Below are 21,489 nucleotides of genomic sequence, written 5' to 3'. Positions count from 1 at the left end.
TTGACAAGCCCACATGGTATCATTTGTTCATCCCTTATAATGTTAATGCTATTTCATACAGAACAGTGGAGTATTTTAACCACCTCAACAATAAAAGCAGACATCCTGATATAGGTTCGGTCATTTGGGAGGCCTTTATGGTTGAGTGCACTTTTTTTTTCCCACAGAGTCTATAATAAAATATTTATATATCTCTTTGTCCGATGAACACTGACATTTTTAGGAGATTAAACATGCTAATTTCATGCTAGAGAGATTTTATTTAAACATTACTGTGCAATGCAGATTTAATACAGTGTGAACCTTTTCTGGTGGCAAAACATTAATGGCATTAATATTATAGAATGCTGTTTAGAGGAAACAAGCCTCCATCTTTCTCTTCTCTTTGTCATAGACCTTATGTACGTAAGTATTCTTCCATCATGATGGCATCAGACTAGAATTTTGGGTTCATTCCTAAATGAATGTACAGTGTTCTCGGTCAGTGTAGTCAGGTGACTGATAACTCCAGGGTTACTCACTCGCTTTCCATAACCTCTTTCCCCTGGTGATGATTCAAAGCCAATGTGGCTGAATGGGGGTGCTTAGCCAATCACGGACTTGGGATGAACATGCACATAAACTCGCACAGACAGGAACCAGAGCTCAGGACTGAACCAGGAAGTGTGGAGGTGTGAGATAGCAATGGTATTCATGGTGCCACCATGCAGAGGCACATCCCAATTTCAGGACTTAGTTAGATAGCCCTTCACACTAATGCATTTTAAATGACTCCTCTCAGCATGCCAGCTGCCTGACCTCCTTCCAAATGCAGTAATCAGTGCAACTTAATTCCTTTTCTGCCCTAAGACTTTTTTTTTTTGCCCTGAGTGATGCAGAGCAATTCTTTACCTTCTTCTTGCACATCTGCAGAATGTTCTTAAACAGTAGCAAGAATTGCTCATAATTTTGCCTGATGGATATGATCTGTGTTCAGTATACGAAAGCCCGGCGCGAAGCACGAGAACGCCTTAAATTGTCCATTGAAGCAATCCCAGATAATTGTGTAAAATGAAAGGAGGAAAAAGTGAGCTGTGAAACCAGGCATTGTGTTTCTACATCTCCAGCATTTGTCCTGGCACTTCTCTTACATCCATGCTCTCAGCCAGGGCTTTGCCAGAGTAACAAAAGCTAGGAATAGTGCGCATGCCTAAAAACGGATTTAATAAGAGGCAAGAAATCAGAAGATTAATTATGCATACCGGTACAAATAAGTATACAGATTGTAAAGGATCTACAGCAGACTGGAGAATTGGAGAAAAGGACAGCAGAGAGGATGTAATCGTAGGCTATTCATTAAAATATAGAAATATCACTCTATAACAAAACTATCACTCTGTAATAAAAACACAGTGTGCTGGCTGTGACTTGTCATCATTCTCATGAATATTGTTGCTATTTTTCTCTCTCCGGTCATTTGTTTTCCCCTAGATGTTGAGGAATAAATGAATCAGCCTGTGTTTGGGGTCAGATTGAAACTTGTATGATACAATCTGAAATCTATAAGGTTTCTTTGGCCAAAATACTTCTAACCTTTTTTACATTACATGGCCAAAAGTATATGGACACTTGACCATCGTGTCTATATCTGGTTCTTGCCCAAACAGTGGCCACAAACACACAACTTCTAAAGACACAGTTGTATCATTTTTTTACCGTATATGCTTTGAAAGGATTGTATGGAAGATCTTGAGTCTTCACCTTAACCCCAATGAACACATTGAGGATGATGTGGAACACTGACTGTAGCACAGGCTTTCTCACAACATCAGTGCCTGACAGAGACATTTAAATTGATCTGTGACTGTAGGTCCTTGCCAAATCTATAGTCTATGGAATGTTGACTTTTTGGGTCATAAAATATGAAAGGTGTAAAGAAAAGAGGGAGGACAAACAAGTAAGTGCCACACAGAGATACTTGTGGAAGGAGAGAAAGAGAGTGATTAAATGAGTCATGTACAGGATGTAGGGTGTGTTTCGGACTCCTGGTGTGTAAATAATGATTAATATACTTAATTCAGTGTGTTGGGAATAGAGTGTAAGTGCATTGTTAACTATATTGCTGTTGTCTACTTATGTGTGTGTGTGTGTGTGCGTGTGTGTGTGTGTGTGTTGATAACGAGAGTACAAATCCACTAATCACCTTATTTTTGTGGTGTGTCATGTGCCACTGGATATGTAAATGTCAATGAAGAAAGTGAATGCATCACACACACACACACACACACACACACACACACACACACACACACACACACACAAAACAGACAACAAGAATAGCGTGTAGATGATAATGAGTCACACACAACACACACACACACACACACACACACACACACACACACACACACACACACACACCTGCACTTATATGGTGTAACAGTGTAAACACTGATTGGATTGAAATTCATTTGTTACATGGGTCAAAAACATGATGTAATCATGTAATACAGTATATATTTACATGCTAATAATTTATAATTCACTATAATTCACTTTTTGATATTGTTATTTAGATATCTGTGTGTGTGTGTGTGTGTGTGTGTGTGTGCGTGTGTGTGTGTGTGTGTGTGTGTGATGCAGGTGTACAGTGCTAACGGCCCTAATGGAACTACAGGAAAGACATTTAAAGTTCATCTGCAGCTCTGGGACACAGCAGGACAGGAGAGGTTTGACTTGATAATAACAAAATACTTAAAGCGTTTCAGATTTGAAAGATTTTAAATGTCCCTGGAAGTACAATTTATTTCAGTGTTTCTACGCTAGAGGAATAACAATAAAACCTTGACTTGACGTGACTTGTGATATGAAATGCCAGATTTCAGTGATTTGACTATTCGTAGTTGTCGTTTTTTTTTTACCTTAAAGGATCCTATGTAAATAACAGTTAATACATAGTTTATACTAGAACTTTAGAATACTAAATATTTTGTTGTCCAGTATTAAAATGGTAAAAACAGGTGGATAAAATGGTTTTGTACTCGATCTAAATATTTTCGGAGACACTGTAGTCTCTGACTAAGACGTGCTTTTTATTTATTTATTTAAAAAATAGAATTGCTGGCAAATTGATGTGCTCAGAAAACACAAGTCTTTATAAGGATTGAGTATAAAGTTTTAGTTAATTAGCAATAGTTTAGTGCTGAGGACTTCAAAGCACCTTTGAGCTTAAACCATGTTGATTAATTAGATTTAATATCGATTATTATTATCATCTTCATAACAGGTTTAGAAGCTTGACGACAGCTTTCTTCAGAGACGCGATGGGATTCCTGCTCATGTTCGACCTGACGAGCCAGCAAAGTTTCCTGAACGTCCGTAACTGGATGAGTGAGTAATAATCCTAAAAAATAGTTCTAGCTGTAGAAAAGCTGATTTGAGCCTGGCAGTGTTTGGCATATACATATATATATATATATATATATATATATATATATATATATATATATATATATATATATATATATGTATATATATATATAATGTAGAGTTGTGACATCATTTTATTTAATTACAATATTGTATCTGAAAAGCCGTCAGTCTACAAGTAAAATTTAAGATATATGAATAATACTGAAGAGAATTGACTTCCAGTGGATTTACATTTTCCCAAGTTTGTCATAAAAAAACTAATCTCTGTAAATGTTCATTTGAACATGCTTGTTGATAAATGATATGAACGTGAAGGTCAGCTACAGGCAAACGCCTACTGTGAAAATCCAGACATCGTTCTCATCGGAAACAAAGCAGACCTGCCGGATCAAAGAGAAGTTCAGGAGAAGCAAGCTAAAGAACTGGCAGATAAATACGGGTAAGTGTAAGAGATACAGTCTGTAAAAATGTAAAAGTCATCACCATCAAATGAATATAAATATAATACTGCAAGGGGGCAGGGTGGCTTAGTGGTTAGCACGTTCGCCTCACACCTCCAGGGTTGGGGGATCGATTCCTGCCTCCGCCTTGTGTGTGCGGAGTTTGCATGTTCTCCCCGTGCCTCGGGGGTTTCCTCCGGGTACTCCGGTTTCCTCCCCCAGTCCAAAGACATGCATGGTAGGTTGATTGGCATCTCTGGAAAAACTATCCGTAGTGTGTGTGTGTGAGTGAATGAGAGTGTGTGTGTGCCCTGCGATGGGTTGGCACTCCGTCCAGGGTGTATCCTGCCTTGATGCCCGATGACACCTGAGATAGGCACAGGCTCCCCGTGACCCGAGGTAGTTCGGATAAGCGGTAGAAAATTAATGAATGAATGAATAATACTGCAATCTAATAAATTAAGACTATCATCTGATAAATGATTACTGTGAGGAAGTAAGATGTTACTGTGGGCTTGATGAACATCTCACACAGGCCAGGCATAGAACCAAATAAATACACTTAGACAATATTCACACCAATATTGTAGTTTTAAAATGATCAATCGTCTAAAGCTGTCAGAAAGATCAGGACCGAAGAAGAAACGTGAGCTCAGTAGGGAATAATGATAGACTTATTAACGAATACTCTTTTGTTAAAACACTCAAAAGGGTGTTTAGAGTAAATAGTGCTGTCTTTCTATCACCAAGTATTAGAAAGAAATTCACACCCAATAAATTAGATTAAAACCCATGACAGTCCAAAACACTTTTCAAGCAGCTGAAAGATCTGACAGTACAAGATCAGAAGCCTTGTTCTCATCATCACCGGGTTTGTGATCATTAAATCTCATCAGCACTCATTTTCTAGTTGGAAAGATATTACTGTAGCTGGACTGCTCATTGTTTAACGGATCCAAGTTCCTTTTCTTTAATAACAGTCTGACAGCAGCAGTTCCCCAGACCTCTTACCTGTTTCTAAAGAACATGCTGAATATATTAAAAACACAGATTAGAGAAGGATCACTAGGATTGGGTCTAGGGGGTAAGTGGTGGATTTTAGTAGAGATATCACTCGGAGTAGCTGAGTACAGTTTTATTAAAAAGTATTAAAAGTATTTCATGCAGAAGATCATCCGATCAGGCAGAGCAGCAGATTCATGATCTAATGCTAAATTCTGTTTTAAAGTTTCACACACGTTGTGGAAGTGAATCTAACAATCTCCAGCTGCAGAAGCTGTTAAAAATGCACAATTATTAACACCACACTGTAATTAACCTGTGATTTTCACCACGGCTGTAATTGTCTGTAATTAGTCGTTTAATAGTCTGTCTTTCGTTACTTTTTTAACTTTAGTGTTCTACAGTCCACTGCAGTTCTATTATAATCTGACATGTAATATATCTCCTTTGTGATTATGCAGCAAACCTTCACGGCTCGCACCGTGTAATGACTGTCACGATTGAGGCGCTATGCAATTTTGTTTAGTAAAAAAGAGACATAAGGCTGTCTGTGAAAATCAGTTTCTTTGCTGCTTTTTTATATATATCGCTTTAGGAAGAATTTATAATCATTCATTTGTTCATGTCAACAACTGTTTTATCCTGATCAGGGACACTGTGAGTCTGGAGTCTATGCCAGGAATCTTGGGCACAAGGCTGGCGTGCAGCACTTTAGTGAAGGTGCTTGCCAAGTTCAGGATTGAGCTCCGGATTGCAGTAGAAGACAGAATCACTGCAACACCAGAATTTACATTTACATTTACAGCATTTGGCAGACGCCCTTATCCAGAGCGACGTACATAAGTGCTTAAATCTCTAACATTAATGCTGGTTCACTAGGTTACATACTTAAGATACCATGAGTTTAAAACTTTTGTTCAAAGTTACAATGAAAAAGTGTCAAAGGTTGTATTTTTTTTTTTATGCAAAAGATAAGGAAAGAAGTGCTAGTTGTAGTGTTTTCTAGCACTTCTTTCCTTATCTTTTGCATAAAATAAATAAATAAATAAATATAAAAATACAAAAAATACAACCTTTGACACTTTTTCATTGTAACTTTGAACAAAGGTTTTAAACTCATGGTATCTTAAGTATTCACATGTAGATTTGTTATTGTAAAGCTGTAGAACACCTCATGGGCCTGATTTATCATTGAGTTTAATAACTAACCCAAGGAGCGAACCTCATAACTAACCACATTAAGCAGAACACAGGACCCTTGTAGACTACGATCTGTACAGTATGTAGAAAGTCAGACCAAAACTGGCCAATGCACAGAAGCAGCTGCTCAAAATTATAAAGAGACAAATGATTTTTAAACAAGAACAACTAATATTCAAGTAGGATTAAAAACAATACCGTGTTAGGGTCATGGCTCTCAGTGTCAGTGTGATGGAGCGAGTCGGTCGAGATCTTCTGTGGAGGAAAATCCCTCCAGTATCAAAGTCAGATGTATTACTGAGTTCTTTGTTATTCGATTGTTCAGTTTAATCGAAGGGGTTTAATCCAAACCAATAACAGATTAACAAGTAGGAGCATAAACATATAGTATGTATAATAGGTCATTGAGGATCTATTCTGTCTGTGGAAAGCTCAGGCAGAACAAAATAAAATGCTCCAGTAGATAGCCAGAATATCATTATATACATATAAGTAATACGCTTATTCAAATAGTTAGTTAGTGATAGAACGGAAAGGCTTTCACTAAGTTCACTCAAGAACGTCCTTTTATTTGTTTTTAAAGGAGGTTAGACTACCTGCAGAAAGGATATATAATAAAAGACAGTATTATGCATATGGAATTTTAAGTTGAGAAAAAAAAACAAAAAAAAAACTAAACTCACCCTGACTGTGAATTAAAATTCTACGTTCGAATTTGCATAGCATTAGCATTTTTATTGCTAATCACATCCGCGGTACATGTCCAAACTACAGACGCTCTGTTTGGCGAGCTCTGGCTGCTGTGCTGCATGATTTCACTATGAAATGTAGAGTGTAAAATCATTGCAACTGACTCTTAACTGAGGTTCTACACTGCTATTCAGGCTTTAGTGTCTGCAGCACAACAAAGCCTTTTATTTATAGTTTAATTATTATTACAAAGGCCACTGCAGACAAGAAGGGGCAAAGGGGCAGTTGTAACTTTGACTCTATAGGGGCTTTGTGGACATTACTTGTGATTTGTCTCTAAGACGGATAGTTTTGAAAGCACAGAGTCTTGGGATTAATGTTAAACATTTTGTTGTTCGTCTGATTCTGGGGTTCGGTCCCCGATTCGAAGCTGTACAGTATATTTGATATAATTTTGATTTGTACTTCAGTTTTATTTCATAGATTATTTGAACCTGTAAAGTTTAGGCACTTAGCCCCAAACATCCCAGGCCTTGTTACAATCCTATTCTACTTCATTCGTTGTTCTTATCTCATCTCCAGCATCCCGTACTTTGAGACGAGTGCGGCGACGGGAGCAGCAGTGGATAAAGCCGTGGTCACTCTGCTCGACCTGGTGATGAAGAGGATGGAGCAGAGTGTGGAAAACCCAGAAAAAGCAGACGGACATCACACAGAAGGAACCAGCAAACTGAGTGCTGAACCAACACCCGAGAAAAAATGCTCCTGTTAGAAATTGCCTTATTGCATCACCCTGTGGACGGATTACAGTGGAGGTACAGATTAGTCCTGTACGTACTCATGGGGTTGTGAAAGCAGAGCACTGGATCTGTTTGCAAATGCATTTAAAATATCTGAACTTTTTTTTTTCTTTGTTTGTAGTACATCTAATGCATTTTGAAGAAGAAAAAAAAAATCTGGTTAATAAGCTTTCAGCCTTTTTCCACCTCATAATTGGTCATTTAAACAGTGATTCTTTATAACAGTATTTATTTCTTTACAAATTCTTTTATGACAGGTTCTGAGTTATTTTTTTTTAATACTCAGTTTTTAAATACTTGCATCAAAGCATGAATATAATTACAGTACGTATGACAGAATGTAAGGATTTTGGTCTCCAGTCCACTTTCCTGATATGAATGCTTTCTGCCCTTTAATTGCTCATGACTAAAGAGATATATGTATATTTTTGTGCGTGTTGTATCTCCAATGCGTTTTGAGATGTTTCTGGAATTGTTCTAGTCAACAAGGTACTCATCTTTTCCTTGTTGTGTTTGATTAGAATATCTGTTATATATGTTTGTTATCTACAACAGAGCTATTCTAGATATAATACATTTGAACTAATATAAGAATTCAGAGGTATTTAAAGAAGAATATTTAAGACTGAATATCTATAAAGATTTGAAATATACAGATTTACATTTACAGCATTTACATTTACAGCATTTAGATACAGATCAGAATCTACAAACCGTATATGTTTTTGTTTCCACACAGATTGAGAATCGTTAACACGTAGCCGTTTTTCACCAGACCCGAACCCTAAAACACAATTTTCTTTAAAGGATGCTGGGTATTATTATGTCATGATGATGTAGCGTTGTCATGGAGACTCATCTTTTTAGTATTCATCTAAATATGTTGAGGAAAAGCAACAGATTAGGCTTGGTTCTAAAAGACTGCATGACTTTCTTTGGCTGTTAGAATTGCTGATTTAAGGTTCAGTGCTTGTGATAAAGCTGGATGTATGCACTTATTTTCAGTTTAAGGCACAGCAGATACCTCCACAGCGAGTCTGGGGTATGAGCTGAAGCTGCAGATGTGCGCCTTCCTCCGAACTTTAGTTATTTTCTAACATCATCTCGCCTCCATGATGCCAAAGTGCTTTAGACAGTGTGTGTTAGTTTAATGGTGTCATTTATCATTCTAACCACTTTGTCTATTATGTGTAGCTCAAAAACAAACAAAAAAAACAACAACAACAACTCAGACTGCCTACATACAGTAATAGCCTTCTTGCATGCTGTTTGTGTGCCAAAAACACTTTTTGTATCGTATTCATTAGTTTAATACACCTTACCTTTGACAATATGTGCAGATTCATTATCACGTGTCAGTGCTCCAATATGGACCACGAGAGTTGTGTTTTTTTTAATAGAATTGTTCGTTCCACTTTACAGCAGACAAAAATCCGTCTTATAGATAAAATAATTACATTTCCCGTGTTTAAAGCCCCTAAACCTGAATGTACACAACATATCTTTTCAGCTTTTAGACACACAATACTTATACTCCCAATCTTATCCACATCATAACGAAGGAAACTTGTCAGAATGAATGCTTCACATTATAATACACTAAAACGCTATTAAATAGAGTCACTGAGGAAAATTTAAAAGGGCATGTCATAAGTTTAGAACTTTCGGCTGTTTTAGTGTATTCAGTACTAAACTAAACTGAGCACACTGAGCTAAACCTAAAGCCTGTTTGGGGCCACAAGTGTAGCTACTGTACATTGAGTGACCTAGATGTTACACAAAATATAGCTAACATACAATTTATTACATTCCACAAGGACTGGCATGTTAAACAGTATCAGTGATCACAGCTAATTCCAAGGGATAAAATTACCCAGTGTTTACTGTGCATTATGGGAACTGCTCGCGTTCCATTAGGCACTGAGAAATACATCATATAAATGGCGATGAAAAGTCTTGTTCAAATGGATTCTATGCATTTCTTGTGTTTGGGACATTTCCTAAAAGTGACTAAGCTCCAGTAAGTACACTTGATAGAGGTTTACAGAGTAATTGTAGTGTTTAGGACAGAGCCCTAGTGTGAACACTGAACATTGTGTTTTTAACTAAATGCATGTGATAAATTGAGGTTGTTCAATAGAAGACATTTCTATTACATCCAACACCTAACACATACAGTAACTTTCCAAATCACTTATAAAAGTTGTGAAAGAGATTTACGTAGAATTGAATTAACTGGCTTTGCAAAATCAACTTAAAATCACTTAAAGCACAAGTTTAAGCAATGCAACAGCATAAGCACTGCTTCAAAAAATATATGATTCTATGGTAGTAATGTTAGCGTGTTTCCACCATCAGTGCCAAAACTTTTTTCAATATACATTTATTCATCTCTAGGTTGCCTTTATGGCAACGGACATAATTTGCGTCGTCTTGCTTTCATAAATTGGAAGGGAAAAGAAACATGTTTGTATCATGTTTGCTTGTGCCATTCTGTTTGGAGCAAAATATTCTCTCGGAATGAGAAACGCATGCAAAAAGATAATTATTTATGATCTCATTAGCGTTTGAGCAGAACAAAATTAACCCAAAAAAACAAACAAACAAACAAAAAAACACTACCCAATACTTACAGTTTACATTAGTTTACTCTCATTGTGCCTGTCTAGTTCTACTGACCAATGATCACAGACCTTTATTACAGTATGTACACAGTTCTTAGACAAATGAATAACATTGGTATGGGGTGAAAAGGAAACCAGGTTTACCAACTGTTTACTTTTAGAACATTAAATTATGAGTGTTCTGTATGTTCCTTATGAATAAAGAAATGCACTTACACCTCCTGTGTGTGTGTGTGTGTGTGTGTGAGAGAATAAATTATTGATTGTATAAACCAATAAACCTACTGTAAGATATAAGCTTAACTGTTTGCATGAGATTTTTAGTTTTATATCCTGTATAACATCAGTGTAGTATAGCATTCTGCACATGACCTGTATGTGATGAATGGAACCAGTTTGCTCACTTATTGTGAGTGATCCTTCCAATCAGGCTTAGTAATAATGTTCTCACCCGCTGAATGTAAGTGAACATTTGGTAATTAACTCATATTCCTGTACTGTTAGCAAATGTTTTGTGTGTTGCTACACAGTTTCCCCTGTTTTGGGATTTTGGGAGACTATGGTTCGTTTCTTAAAAAAAAAAAAATAATAAGACCCACAAAACAAATATTGGTCTAGGGACTTATTGGGGATCTGTCGAGGTTTTTAAGTTTTAAGTACACTACATATTTTCCATGCCTGAAGTGCCACACAGCCTAGTGCCTAGAGTGTATAATACACTTATCACTCATGGTTTCACTTTATTGTATGTATATTGAATATACAGTCGGTTGAGTATTCCATTGGCCACAATCTGACTGACGCTGCTGTTATATTTACAAGGTAAAAGACGCAACTCTTTGTTGTAAATCCATAAACGTATATTAATGCACAAGGAAAAAGACCATTTCCATGCATGTAGATTAATGCATATTATTAGTACATTTTAAAGGGACAGTTTAGAGAACATTTCTCACAAGAGTGAATGACAGCCTTCAGCCATTTAGTGATGCTAATCATGTGTTAATATTAGCATCAGCCTGTTCTGGCTAAACTAAACCCGCACCAGCACAACACTAGCCTATAAACACAACACAGAGCAACAAGGAATCCATGCTGGTCTGAGCTGCTTTTTCAGCAGGATAATACGATCTTATTTGAATATTTAGCACAAATACACACACACATCTATAACAATGCTTTAGGCAAGACAGTATTTCCATGCATATTCGAGCACAGGAGCTCAATTTAAAGAAAGGATTTAGATGAAACTGAACTGAAGCAAGTGTCTAATGAAATAACACTGCGATTCAGTTCATGATTCGTTGTTAAGCACATGAGAATGTTTGGTCAAACTAGTCCAAGTAAAGAAACAATGGTTTACGGCGCTCAGAAATGCTAATGCGGAGTATTAAATAAAGCCACTTGGGACAAACCAACAAAATCTCATTTGCATAGCAGCACAATGCTAAGCTTATAATGACCGTTAGCGATATTAGCTTTCATATAAATATTAGTTTCCCCCCCCCACAATCTTCCATGCTAACCATGATTTAGAAATCAGAAATTTGCTAATATTTCCAATTTAAACGGTTCACATTAAATTACAGCACAAAACCGGTTTTCTTTCATAAAGTTCTTTCATAACATAATTAGTCATTTGTTTTGTTTTTTTACCACTAGCGTTAACATCCTAGCCTTACACGTTTAATTCTAAAATGAAAAACGAATGAGTTATGTTCACAAATGTATTTACATTATTCTTAGAGCATGTACACCTTGAACACAGAAAAAAAGAAAGGAAAAACAATTCAATTAAATAGTTTAAAGACTTTCCTCTATACAGTTAAAAAATAAACAGTGCACGACATGCACCGTGCTCTATGACGAAGATCACCTTGTGTGATATGTTTGGTAGCGAGAACTTATTCACCTCTTAACCCCTGCAAAACATTTAGCAGACTTAGAGTTAAGCTTATTGTCTAGACTTAAAACACTGTTGATTATTAAAAAAAATAACCCACCAACAAACAGTTTCCTTCCCCAGGTACAAAGATTGGTTAGATCCCAGGTATTAAAGTTAATGTGTATTAAATGTCTTTTTCTTTAAAAAGAAAAAAAAAGGATAAACATTTGTTTTGCTGGAGTTTTGTGTACGGTAAATATTTTTGCAGCCTGTATTTATATTTATCATTTACATTCACCATCTATCTCCGTTCATTGTGTAGTCTTGTCTTTCTCATTTCTGGCTTGAAATGTCTTTACTTCTTGTTTTCCTTCCTCCTCGTCATCATCAGACAAGTCCAGCTTTAAGTTATCCAAAGTTTGCCTCATCATGACTGACTCCTTTCTCCTTCAGAAAAAAAGGAACACACAGTATATGTTAATTAAGTGTATTATTGCCTATAAAAAAAAAAAGCTTGGGCCTTTAGGATAAGACACAAATGTCTGTTTAAAGCAGAGAAAAGCAGAGACTGTTTAATAAGAGAGTAAAACTAGCTGTAATTAGGAGGTGGAGATGTTTTCATCTTGATGGGAAACAAATGTCTTCCAGAAGGATTTGAATATGTGATAGTTCTGACGTTGTGGGAACATTTGGCAGGTCCTCAGGGTTAGGAGTTCACATAGTATTAATTATCTGCATCAGTAATTATGTCAACATAATTAAAGACGCAGTAATGTAATGTAAGGTAATGTAGTTACAGACGCACTTGGTGTCGTTAAGAAATCAGAATAAACAGTAACAGTAAAAAAAGTGTTTACGTCATGTCATTATGCAACGGAGACAGTTAATAGAAATCTTAAAGTGTGTAAACATCGTAGAGAAAGACTCTTGTGTGTAAAATAACTCACTTCATCTGTAGCTGCATGTCAAGCAGCTGTTTCTGTAACCGAGAACTGCACTCTCTTTCCTCTGCCAACTCTCGCTGTGTGTATCTGAATTGAGCCTCACGACGACTCGCCTCTTCCTCTGCCTCATTCAGCTGCCTCTTCAGAGATCTCATTCTCTGAGTCATCTACACACGCAATAAACAAAACAACAGCCAATGTAAAAATACATCAACCCACGAAGAACAGAAACGTCTCCAAAAACAAATTCGAATCAGAAAGCGAGCTACTGATTTGTCCATGTTTATGTATTCACTGTACAAGCGTATATATGTATCCATGTTTATCTTGACTACAACTCAATATCACTTCAGATTACTATTCCTATCATACACTGCATGCAGACATCTCCATCTAGTGGTGAGAATGAATAAATGCAGTTAAAGTGTAAATAAGGTGTACCAGGTCTTTCTGCTCATTGGCGATCTTGTGCTCCTCCTCCACCTGCTCACTCAGTTCATTAATTTTCCTCTCCAACTTACTGATGGTGTTGTGCAGCACCACTTTACCTCTGCAAAGAAAAAAAGGGTGTGAGCAGAAAGGTTTAGGTTTAGGTTTGTTTATGTAGATAACATAACTATGCAAGAAGTGTGTGTGTGTGTGTGTGTGTGTGTGTGTGTGTGTGTGTGTGTGTGTGTGTGTGTGTTACAGTACCTCTCCTCCATTCTCAGCATATTCTCCAGTTCTTTAGCTCTGGTCTCTGCTTTAGTGATCACATGTTCCTGAACTCTGTTATTCTGCAGCTCCTCGATTTCACTACGAAGCTCTCGAACCTGAGAATGAAGTCAAATCAATTATTGTAATTAGCACAATATTGTATTAATACCAAACAAAGAAGAATTTACTTACAAAGAAGTTATTTACACAGTAAATGCATCACAATCTATATATATAATAGATATAATATATTCGACATTTGATAACTGTACATCTCAATATCTTTATCATCAGTTTTTAATTACAGGTTCACACTGAAGGAGTCCCATCATATGAGGTCATATAACGTAGCTATGTTTGATATCTGTAGTACTAGTAATAAATAACTACTAGTTCATCAACATGCTATTTTCATACAGGTTTCTTTCATGTTCATCCGTACGACATTTTAGAAATCTGCTAGTTTTCCAAAACTGATATGTATATATATATAGTGTGTATATTTCTATACCTGTCTCTCCAGGATCACTTTCTCACACTCCAATTTATCGTTTAGGTCCTTCTCATTTATCAGTTTCACCTGCGTCTGTTCAAACTGCAAGACAAAAATTAATAAATAAATAAATAGTTTGTTGCCGACTTATGGCAAAATATGTTAAACCACATTCTACAGTCAAATTAAATACATCTTTCCCTGCCGTGTACAGAACAAAAATTACACAACTTCTATACTTAACCAGTTGTGTGTCCAACATTTTCTTATTTAGTCTTGCAATGGAGCTAATAATAAATGTCCCACTCAAAATGTCAAACCCCCTTTACTGCAGAACAAAAAGTTGTGATGAAGAAGAAGATGTGCTTAGTTGTGAGCTTTGTATTGCACAGCATTGTGTGGATTAGGGGATATGGTTAAGTTTGGAAGAGATCCGGCTCCACCTCCTGGACTTTTAGTTCTGCAGCAATCTCAAAAAAATAAAACTTTCCCATTTGCATAAAAAAAATCCAAGATGCCAATAAATGATTTAAAATATTTCTCCTCCTGTTACATGTTTAAATTGTGATCACAGTCATTTGGTAAAAAACATTTTAGTATGGAAAAGCTTAATATTTCATTGTGTATGCTTATGTATGTGTGTGTGTGTGTGTGTGTGTGTGTGTGTGTGTGTGTGTGTGTGTGTGTGTGTATTGACCTGTTCCACTGCTCTCTTGTGTTTGGAGATTAGCCTTTGCTCATTCTCCTTCAGCTCCTCCAGGTCAGTTTCCAGATCAATCACATTTTCCTGTAAAACACACACACACACACACACACACACACACACAAACACACACACAAACACACACACAAACACACACACAAACACACACACAAACACACACACACACACACACATTAATCTACTGCAGGATTGTAAGTTTGTCTATATGGCAGGTGATGATCTTTCCTTTATCTGTATCCAGGTCCTTAACTTTGTTATCAGTTAAATAAGTACTTCAATAACTTTAAAAATACTGTATATACATAAAGGGTGAGAATAATTATTATATCTGTTCTAAGAATCAAGTGTGTGTGGACACGCGTGTGTGTGTGTGTGTGTGTGTGTTTTACCTGTGTCTGTTTAAGCTGTTTGCTCAGATCGTCTCTGGTCTGTGTGACTGTGTTCAGCTCCATCTGTATATCTTCTACTGCTCTCTCAGCCTGTTTACACTGAAGTTGTATTTTCTCCCTCAGTTGGATCTCATCCTCTAGAGACCGCTCCTTATCCATCAATTTATCTGAAACCTACAGCGCGCACACACACACACACACACACACACACACACACACACACACACACACACACACACACACACACACACACACACACACACACACACACACACACACACACGCACATTATACAGTGTGAATTTACTTGTGTTCATGTAAGAAGGTTATATTGATTGAATTTGATTGAAATCCAGATATTTAAATTTCTTTACTTGAGGGGAAAAAAAGCTGCTGCTGTTTTACTGAGCTGACATTTACTTTAATACGGTTTTACACATTTTCCAGTTACAGATTTATGTTGTGTTGTTCACTGGGATTATCACTTATAATATTATTAATAATTATATAATATTAGTAATATTATAAAAGTACATTTTATTTCTGCAAGACGTCATTCTCCAAATTTGAAGCTACAGCTCTAAACTGTAAGTGCAGTGTGTGTGTGATTACCTCTCCCTGTAGGCGGCTGACGATCTGCTGCAAGCGTATAAGCTCCTGATCTTTCTCCAACACACACTCCTCCAGCTCCTCGACTCTCAGCTGTGCATCTACTCGGAGTTTCTGTTGTAGATTCAAGTCAGCAGTCGACTGAGATGCCTGCTGCAGAGCCTCTGACAACTAACACACACACAGTAAAAATGAGAAACTGGGTATAGATTGAAGATCATCACATCAGACATTTTTAGTGTGTGTGTGTGTGTGTGTGTGTGTGTGTGTGTGTGTGTTAGCGCACCTCAGTCTCCAGTCTATCTACAGTGCTCTTGAGCTCCACTGATTTCTTTCCCTTGGTTTCTTTTTCAATCTCCATCTCCTCCAGATTCCTTTCAGCCAACCACAGTTTTTCAGTTAGCTCCTGAACATGCTGGGTCTGCTTCTCCAGGGTCTCCTACACACACACACACACACACACACACACACACACACACACACACACACACAGAGAGAGAGAGAGAGAGAGAGAGAGAGAGTTAGGATGTTGCCTTTTAATTGTAAAATAATAGCTATTTTAATAACAGTTATTCAGACCTATTTTCTTACACACACACACACACACACGCACACACGCACACACACCTCTGCATCTTGGATTCTGTTTTTGAGTGACTGTTGTAGGAAGTTAAAGGCATATTCCTGAGTGTTTGCTTCCACCATAACCTCTCGAGCCTCTTTTAGTTCCACCTACAAAACAAACAAACAGAAGTGAGACACAGTCATATGAATGATGCATGGTGTGTATCAGGGTGTACAAGTATTATATAATTCCCTGACAACGTATAAATCTGTGCGTTCAGTTGCGTACTCTTAATATTTAATGTGTGATAATTGCATATATTTTTTACTATTTCTTACATCGATCTGCTTGAAACGTTCCACCATCACATTATTGTCACTCTCAAGTTCAACAATTCTGTCTCTCATCCTCTTCAGTTCTGCCTGGAGCTGTGAGTTCATGCGCAGCAGATCCTCGTTATTCACCAGCAGATTTCGCATCTCAAAACGAATCTGGGTCCTTTCCTTCTCCAACTCAATGCTTTCGGCCTCCAGAAACTGGTTCCTCTGTAAGGAGGAGAAGAACAACATTGTTTGGAATAAATCAGAATAAATCAGAGCTGGTTTTCTTTTCTTTCGTTCTCTTTTATTTACAGTCCTAATGAAACATTTGCAACCAAAACTGATCAGAATAGTTAAACTATCAGATAGCAGAGATGGTGTGACGACCCACAGGCACCTAGCTAGTCCTGGCTGTAACATGCACAATATATAATGTAACGCAGATTAATAAAATAGGATGCTAAGGGCCCCAAAATAAAAGAATACGTGTAATAAATAATGTATTTGTGTAAAGAGTAAATTTTGTCCTTTACTTACTCTCTGACATTCCTCCAGCTGTCTGGTCAGCTCTTCAATGTAATCCCGTTTGCTGGGCAAATTGTTCCTCAGCAAGAATTGTGATGGAGGAGCTTGCTGCTGAGTAATATCATATAAACACTAATTCACTATAAGCTAGTAATCACAGATCACTGCTAAAAGAAAGCATATTTATTTATATTTAAAGGAAATACTATTATAATATATAAAATACTATATAAAATACTAATATATATATATATATATATATATATATATATATATATATATAATAATGAAGTGTACTGCGACAGCTATATATGGTTGAAATGACAATAAAAGCTTCTTGACTTGACTAATTAAAACGAATAGCTTCTGTAACACTTCTACGTAATATTAAGTTAGCAACTAGAAAAAAAGATGAGAAATGCCATGTGCAATTTCTAGTCCTGTTAACAACAGTAATATTTTAAGGTAAAATATATTCATTTTTTGCACTGTTAGTATTTTACTTAAATATTGAATTAATTGACATATTCCAAGTCAAATATTTCACAATGTCTGTACTAGCTCGTAAAACTGCAGTAACAGAAAGCAAAGGCTTTTACCATCGGTCTCCGGCCGAGAGTGGCATAGGCTGGGAATCGTCCTTGGGGAGCATTAATGACGTTCACAGGACTTGGGCTTCGGTTCATAGTGTATAAATTCTTCTCAGATGTAGTTGGAGACCTGTTCTCTGGCATCTAACACACAAACAGTCATTAACTTTTGTCTGTGGCATTAACTACTTTGATTAACGTGTTTGAATCACTGAGTATCTCTTCATAGTAGTATATATTAACTTTTTTTATTTAGTTCTCTTGTCATTCTCTTGTCAAATACAAGAAGTTATACACAATTCTCAAATAAACTTCTTTTTAACAATAACGAATATAGCATATTCGATTTCATACCATGTACAATACTAGTGTAATAACTATAGTATAATATAATATAATAAGTATAACTGTGGTACTAGTTATTATGAACATATCAAACTACAACCAGCACCACCCCCGTGAGGTAAAAATAATTAAAGACAAGAACCTTGTATTCGGACATTCGGCCTACAGGGTTGTAGTCCAGCGAAATGGTGGAGTATGGGCTGTTAAAAACTCTGGGAGGAGCATCAGCATTGCCAAACTGTGACAGAAGAGAAAAATTATATTACTGAATTTGCATTCTGGTTGTTTGTTTTGCAATAAAAACGTACAAAATTGTATGTTAATAGAGGAAGAGCATAGGAATGAGAAGAGTTTAATATTAAATGAAAAATAACCAACATTGTTAGTTAGGATTTAAAGACAGGTATTTTATTTAAAATTTTACACAGCAAGGAAGTCATACTAACAATCACTGCCCTGCATGGTAAAAAATAAACCATGACACACACTCTCACCTTGTTGGGACCACTGTCCCATTCTTTCATAGACAGTGATTCCATAGATCTCCACTGGGACAAATTTGATTTGGAAAGATTTCCATTAGCACTAGTGCTGGTGTCAGTGGGTCCACCTGGTCCACTCGTACCATTTCTGATCGGACCAGACCCTAGGAACATCTGGTACTTTGGGCTGTTGATGGCTTTGGGGGTAAGTGGTTCCTCCTCAGACTCTAGGCTTGTCGGTCCATTCTCTTGATTAAACTGAAATCAAGAGAAAGAAAGACACATTACTAGAAGTGTATTAGTATCTATTTGCGTTTGGGTGTTTGAGCGCTTGTGTGCACACACTGGAAAAAACATACCAGCTCCGGCAGGCACTGAGAAAGCAAACCAGTTCCAGAAGCATGCTCACAACACAACATGTGCAAATAAAGCCGTGAAAGTACAGTAGCTCTGCTGAATTTTAGACAGGTTGTAGCATACAGTATAGTGAAATTAAAACAAGAAAATTACCTCCAGAACCCATCTGAATAAAAAAAACTCACAAGTTCGAAGGAGACGTACATTTTCCAAAGGCGTGTACAGTATCTACCCATGCAGTGAAAACCAAACAGGCTTATCAATACACTAAGAAATAATGAACTTTTGATTTTAAACAATCACTCCTGGCACAAGAAGGTTAGTGGTGTGGAAGCAGTGAAAATTCATTCACACACATAGGACATTGATGACGGCTGAATTTCTTGCATGCGGCATTAACACAAATCGTCCGGTCGAGTGCGGCAAACGACACACATAATTACCTGGCCAGAGTGCGAGTGTGTATTGGGACCATTGGAAACATTCTTTGACTCTCCAGATGGCGAAGTTACTGTTACAGTGGGAGTTTCGCTCTCTGTTGCATCTCCTGTTCCGTCTTTTCTTTGTTGTAATGGAGAAACATTAGTTGTATCCTGCTCACTGCTCTCAGATACGGAGAACTTGTGGATGAGTTTTTTCACACTTCCTGATCGTGTAAGACTAGTCGCTTTCATCAATGATGCCCTCATACTGGCTCTCCAGTTCTTCTTCTCGTCCTCCAAGTTATCGCTTGCTACGTTGACATGTCCGTTTGAAAGTATGGCTGTATTTTTTGAGCTACTCAACATGTCTTTGTTGTCTGTTTCCTGAGAAGCACACCAATCTACATTTCAAGAACGATTCAAGACAGATTGTTGTGTGTGTGTATTTACATATTTTTCATAAAACATTTTTAACTCTATAACTTGGCTTATTTAACATAAATAAGGACACAAACAAGGCCCTGAAGCAAGATGCCTGTAAACGAACTTAAAAATAAACCAGAATGAGTGCCATTGTTGGGAATTTCTATGCCTGTCTACATATTATATAAAACGTCACAGTTGTCAAATTGACTCTTCATGCCAAAGAAGCCCCAATAAACAGAGACAATAAGCTTGGGGAATAAAAGAACCTGACAACCTGTCTGCACCTGAGGCCTCACATGGAACATGTTACTTAACATTTCCACCTACGTGACAGCTATGAAACTGATTTGCACTGGTGCCAGTCCATCTTTTTTACTAAACTCTAATGCAGTAAAAACAGTAAGAAAAGCTATAAAATCATGAAAGCCTTTTGTTCACAGTATGCTGAATATTATTGCAATACAGTTATAAAGATATATAATCCCACTATTCTGTGTTGGCCAAACAGGATTGTTTCCCTTTTAAGCCTGGTTTCTTCGTCGTGTTGTACCGAAGTATTCCCTTGCCACTCTTGGTGAGGTATTAAAATCTGCATCAGGATTTCTGTAACGCTTCTTTGTGCCAATGTCTATTGTTAAAAACCCTACACAAATAAATGGTAATTAAACCGGCTGCGATTTTTATGAGCTCTGGTTATCAGGCTATATATGATGGCACTAATATGATATCCTCATAGCAATCAACTCTGAACTATGCAGACTTTTTGCTGAGTAATGCTAAACACCAAAGGGTATCATGCTTGAAATAACATTTCAGCAAGACATACCGTAGGTTCACAGCACAGAAATATCAAAAGAGAAAAGGGAGCCTTGGGAGGTCAGAGGTTTGAAAACACAGGTACTGTACACCTGGGAAATGGATGTTAAAGTGAACTGGCAGCCTTTCCTTTCTTGTAAACTTTGTTCAGTTTATACAGTTATCTTTACTGTATGCCTTTGTTTTGGAAAAGCTGCATGATTAATCAGAAGGAAGGATGGACCTAATGCAATTACATTTGGCTGAACAGCACATTATCACATAGTATGGCATGTTTAAGGGATTAGACAGACAGAAAACCAAAACGATCTGATTATATAATGGCATATGCATCAATTACTCCATCTCCTTCTGTCTTTTTTAAAATACTTTCACAAACATAGATGGCATGTCACGTAACTAATCACTTAATGTCATTTGTTATTAATAATAATAACAAACCTCAATTTATTTGGCTCTCTAAAAACCATAAACGGCTGACATCTGGTGACAAATAACGTGCCAAAAAAGGGTGAAAAAAAAAACACATCCAATCACCAAAAAGCTCTTATTATTGATAAATACACAAAAGATAATTGTGCTAATCCAGGATCTCCAAACTGGTTAGTGTCCAGTGTGTTACACAGATGAAGAGAGTTCAGCCTAATCCAGACACTCGCAGCGCTTCCTTCCCCAGGGAAAGCTCACTGAATCTGGGGAACTTGCTCTAGACCGTTCCCTGAGGGCTGGTTCAG

General features: G+C 37.0%; 2 protein-coding genes across 8 annotated transcripts in view; one reads left to right on the top strand and one right to left on the bottom strand.

Moving 5' to 3' along the window:
* Nucleotides 1-10,384, top strand: part of rab27b (RAB27B, member RAS oncogene family) — a 41,196-nt gene extending 30,812 nt beyond the window's left edge. For all 3 annotated transcript variants that reach the window (XM_027132767.2, XM_027132757.2, XM_027132772.2), the window contains exons 3-6: nucleotides 2,623-2,708; nucleotides 3,266-3,369; nucleotides 3,727-3,850; nucleotides 7,326-10,384. In XM_027132767.2, coding sequence (XP_026988568.1) covers nucleotides 2,623-2,708; nucleotides 3,266-3,369; nucleotides 3,727-3,850; nucleotides 7,326-7,515 — 504 coding nt within the window. In that variant the 3' untranslated portion in view covers nucleotides 7,516-10,384. The remainder of the gene's footprint in view (nucleotides 1-2,622; nucleotides 2,709-3,265; nucleotides 3,370-3,726; nucleotides 3,851-7,325) is intronic.
* A 1,496-nt stretch (nucleotides 10,385-11,880) lies between these two features.
* LOC113633958 (cingulin-like protein 1) overlaps nucleotides 11,881-21,489 on the bottom strand; it is a 34,553-nt gene continuing 24,944 nt past the window's right edge. For 2 of the 5 annotated variants that reach the window (XM_027132635.2, XM_047805488.1), the window contains exons 5-20: nucleotides 19,535-19,897; nucleotides 18,747-18,992; nucleotides 18,395-18,490; nucleotides 17,917-18,051; nucleotides 17,330-17,428; nucleotides 16,811-17,017; nucleotides 16,535-16,639; nucleotides 16,194-16,346; nucleotides 15,911-16,078; nucleotides 15,299-15,472; nucleotides 14,883-14,972; nucleotides 14,204-14,287; nucleotides 13,690-13,808; nucleotides 13,438-13,546; nucleotides 13,000-13,163; nucleotides 11,881-12,499 (exon numbers count right to left, since the gene is read on the bottom strand). In XM_027132635.2, coding sequence (XP_026988436.1) covers nucleotides 12,364-12,499; nucleotides 13,000-13,163; nucleotides 13,438-13,546; nucleotides 13,690-13,808; nucleotides 14,204-14,287; nucleotides 14,883-14,972; nucleotides 15,299-15,472; nucleotides 15,911-16,078; nucleotides 16,194-16,346; nucleotides 16,535-16,639; nucleotides 16,811-17,017; nucleotides 17,330-17,428; nucleotides 17,917-18,051; nucleotides 18,395-18,490; nucleotides 18,747-18,992; nucleotides 19,535-19,897 — 2,448 coding nt within the window. In that variant the 3' untranslated portion in view covers nucleotides 11,881-12,363. The remainder of the gene's footprint in view (nucleotides 12,500-12,999; nucleotides 13,164-13,437; nucleotides 13,547-13,689; nucleotides 13,809-14,203; nucleotides 14,288-14,882; nucleotides 14,973-15,298; nucleotides 15,473-15,910; nucleotides 16,079-16,193; nucleotides 16,347-16,534; nucleotides 16,640-16,810; nucleotides 17,018-17,329; nucleotides 17,429-17,916; nucleotides 18,052-18,394; nucleotides 18,491-18,746; nucleotides 18,993-19,534; nucleotides 19,898-21,489) is intronic. The other 3 variants (XM_027132657.2, XM_027132650.2, XM_027132642.2) reach the window with 2 other exon arrangements.

Source organism: Tachysurus fulvidraco, chromosome 21 (assembly GCF_022655615.1).
Source record: "Tachysurus fulvidraco isolate hzauxx_2018 chromosome 21, HZAU_PFXX_2.0, whole genome shotgun sequence".
Classification (NCBI taxonomy): domain Eukaryota; kingdom Metazoa; phylum Chordata; class Actinopteri; order Siluriformes; family Bagridae; genus Tachysurus; species Tachysurus fulvidraco.
Note: the sequence above shows the minus strand (reverse complement) of the source record. Positions and strands in the feature narration are given on the sequence as shown.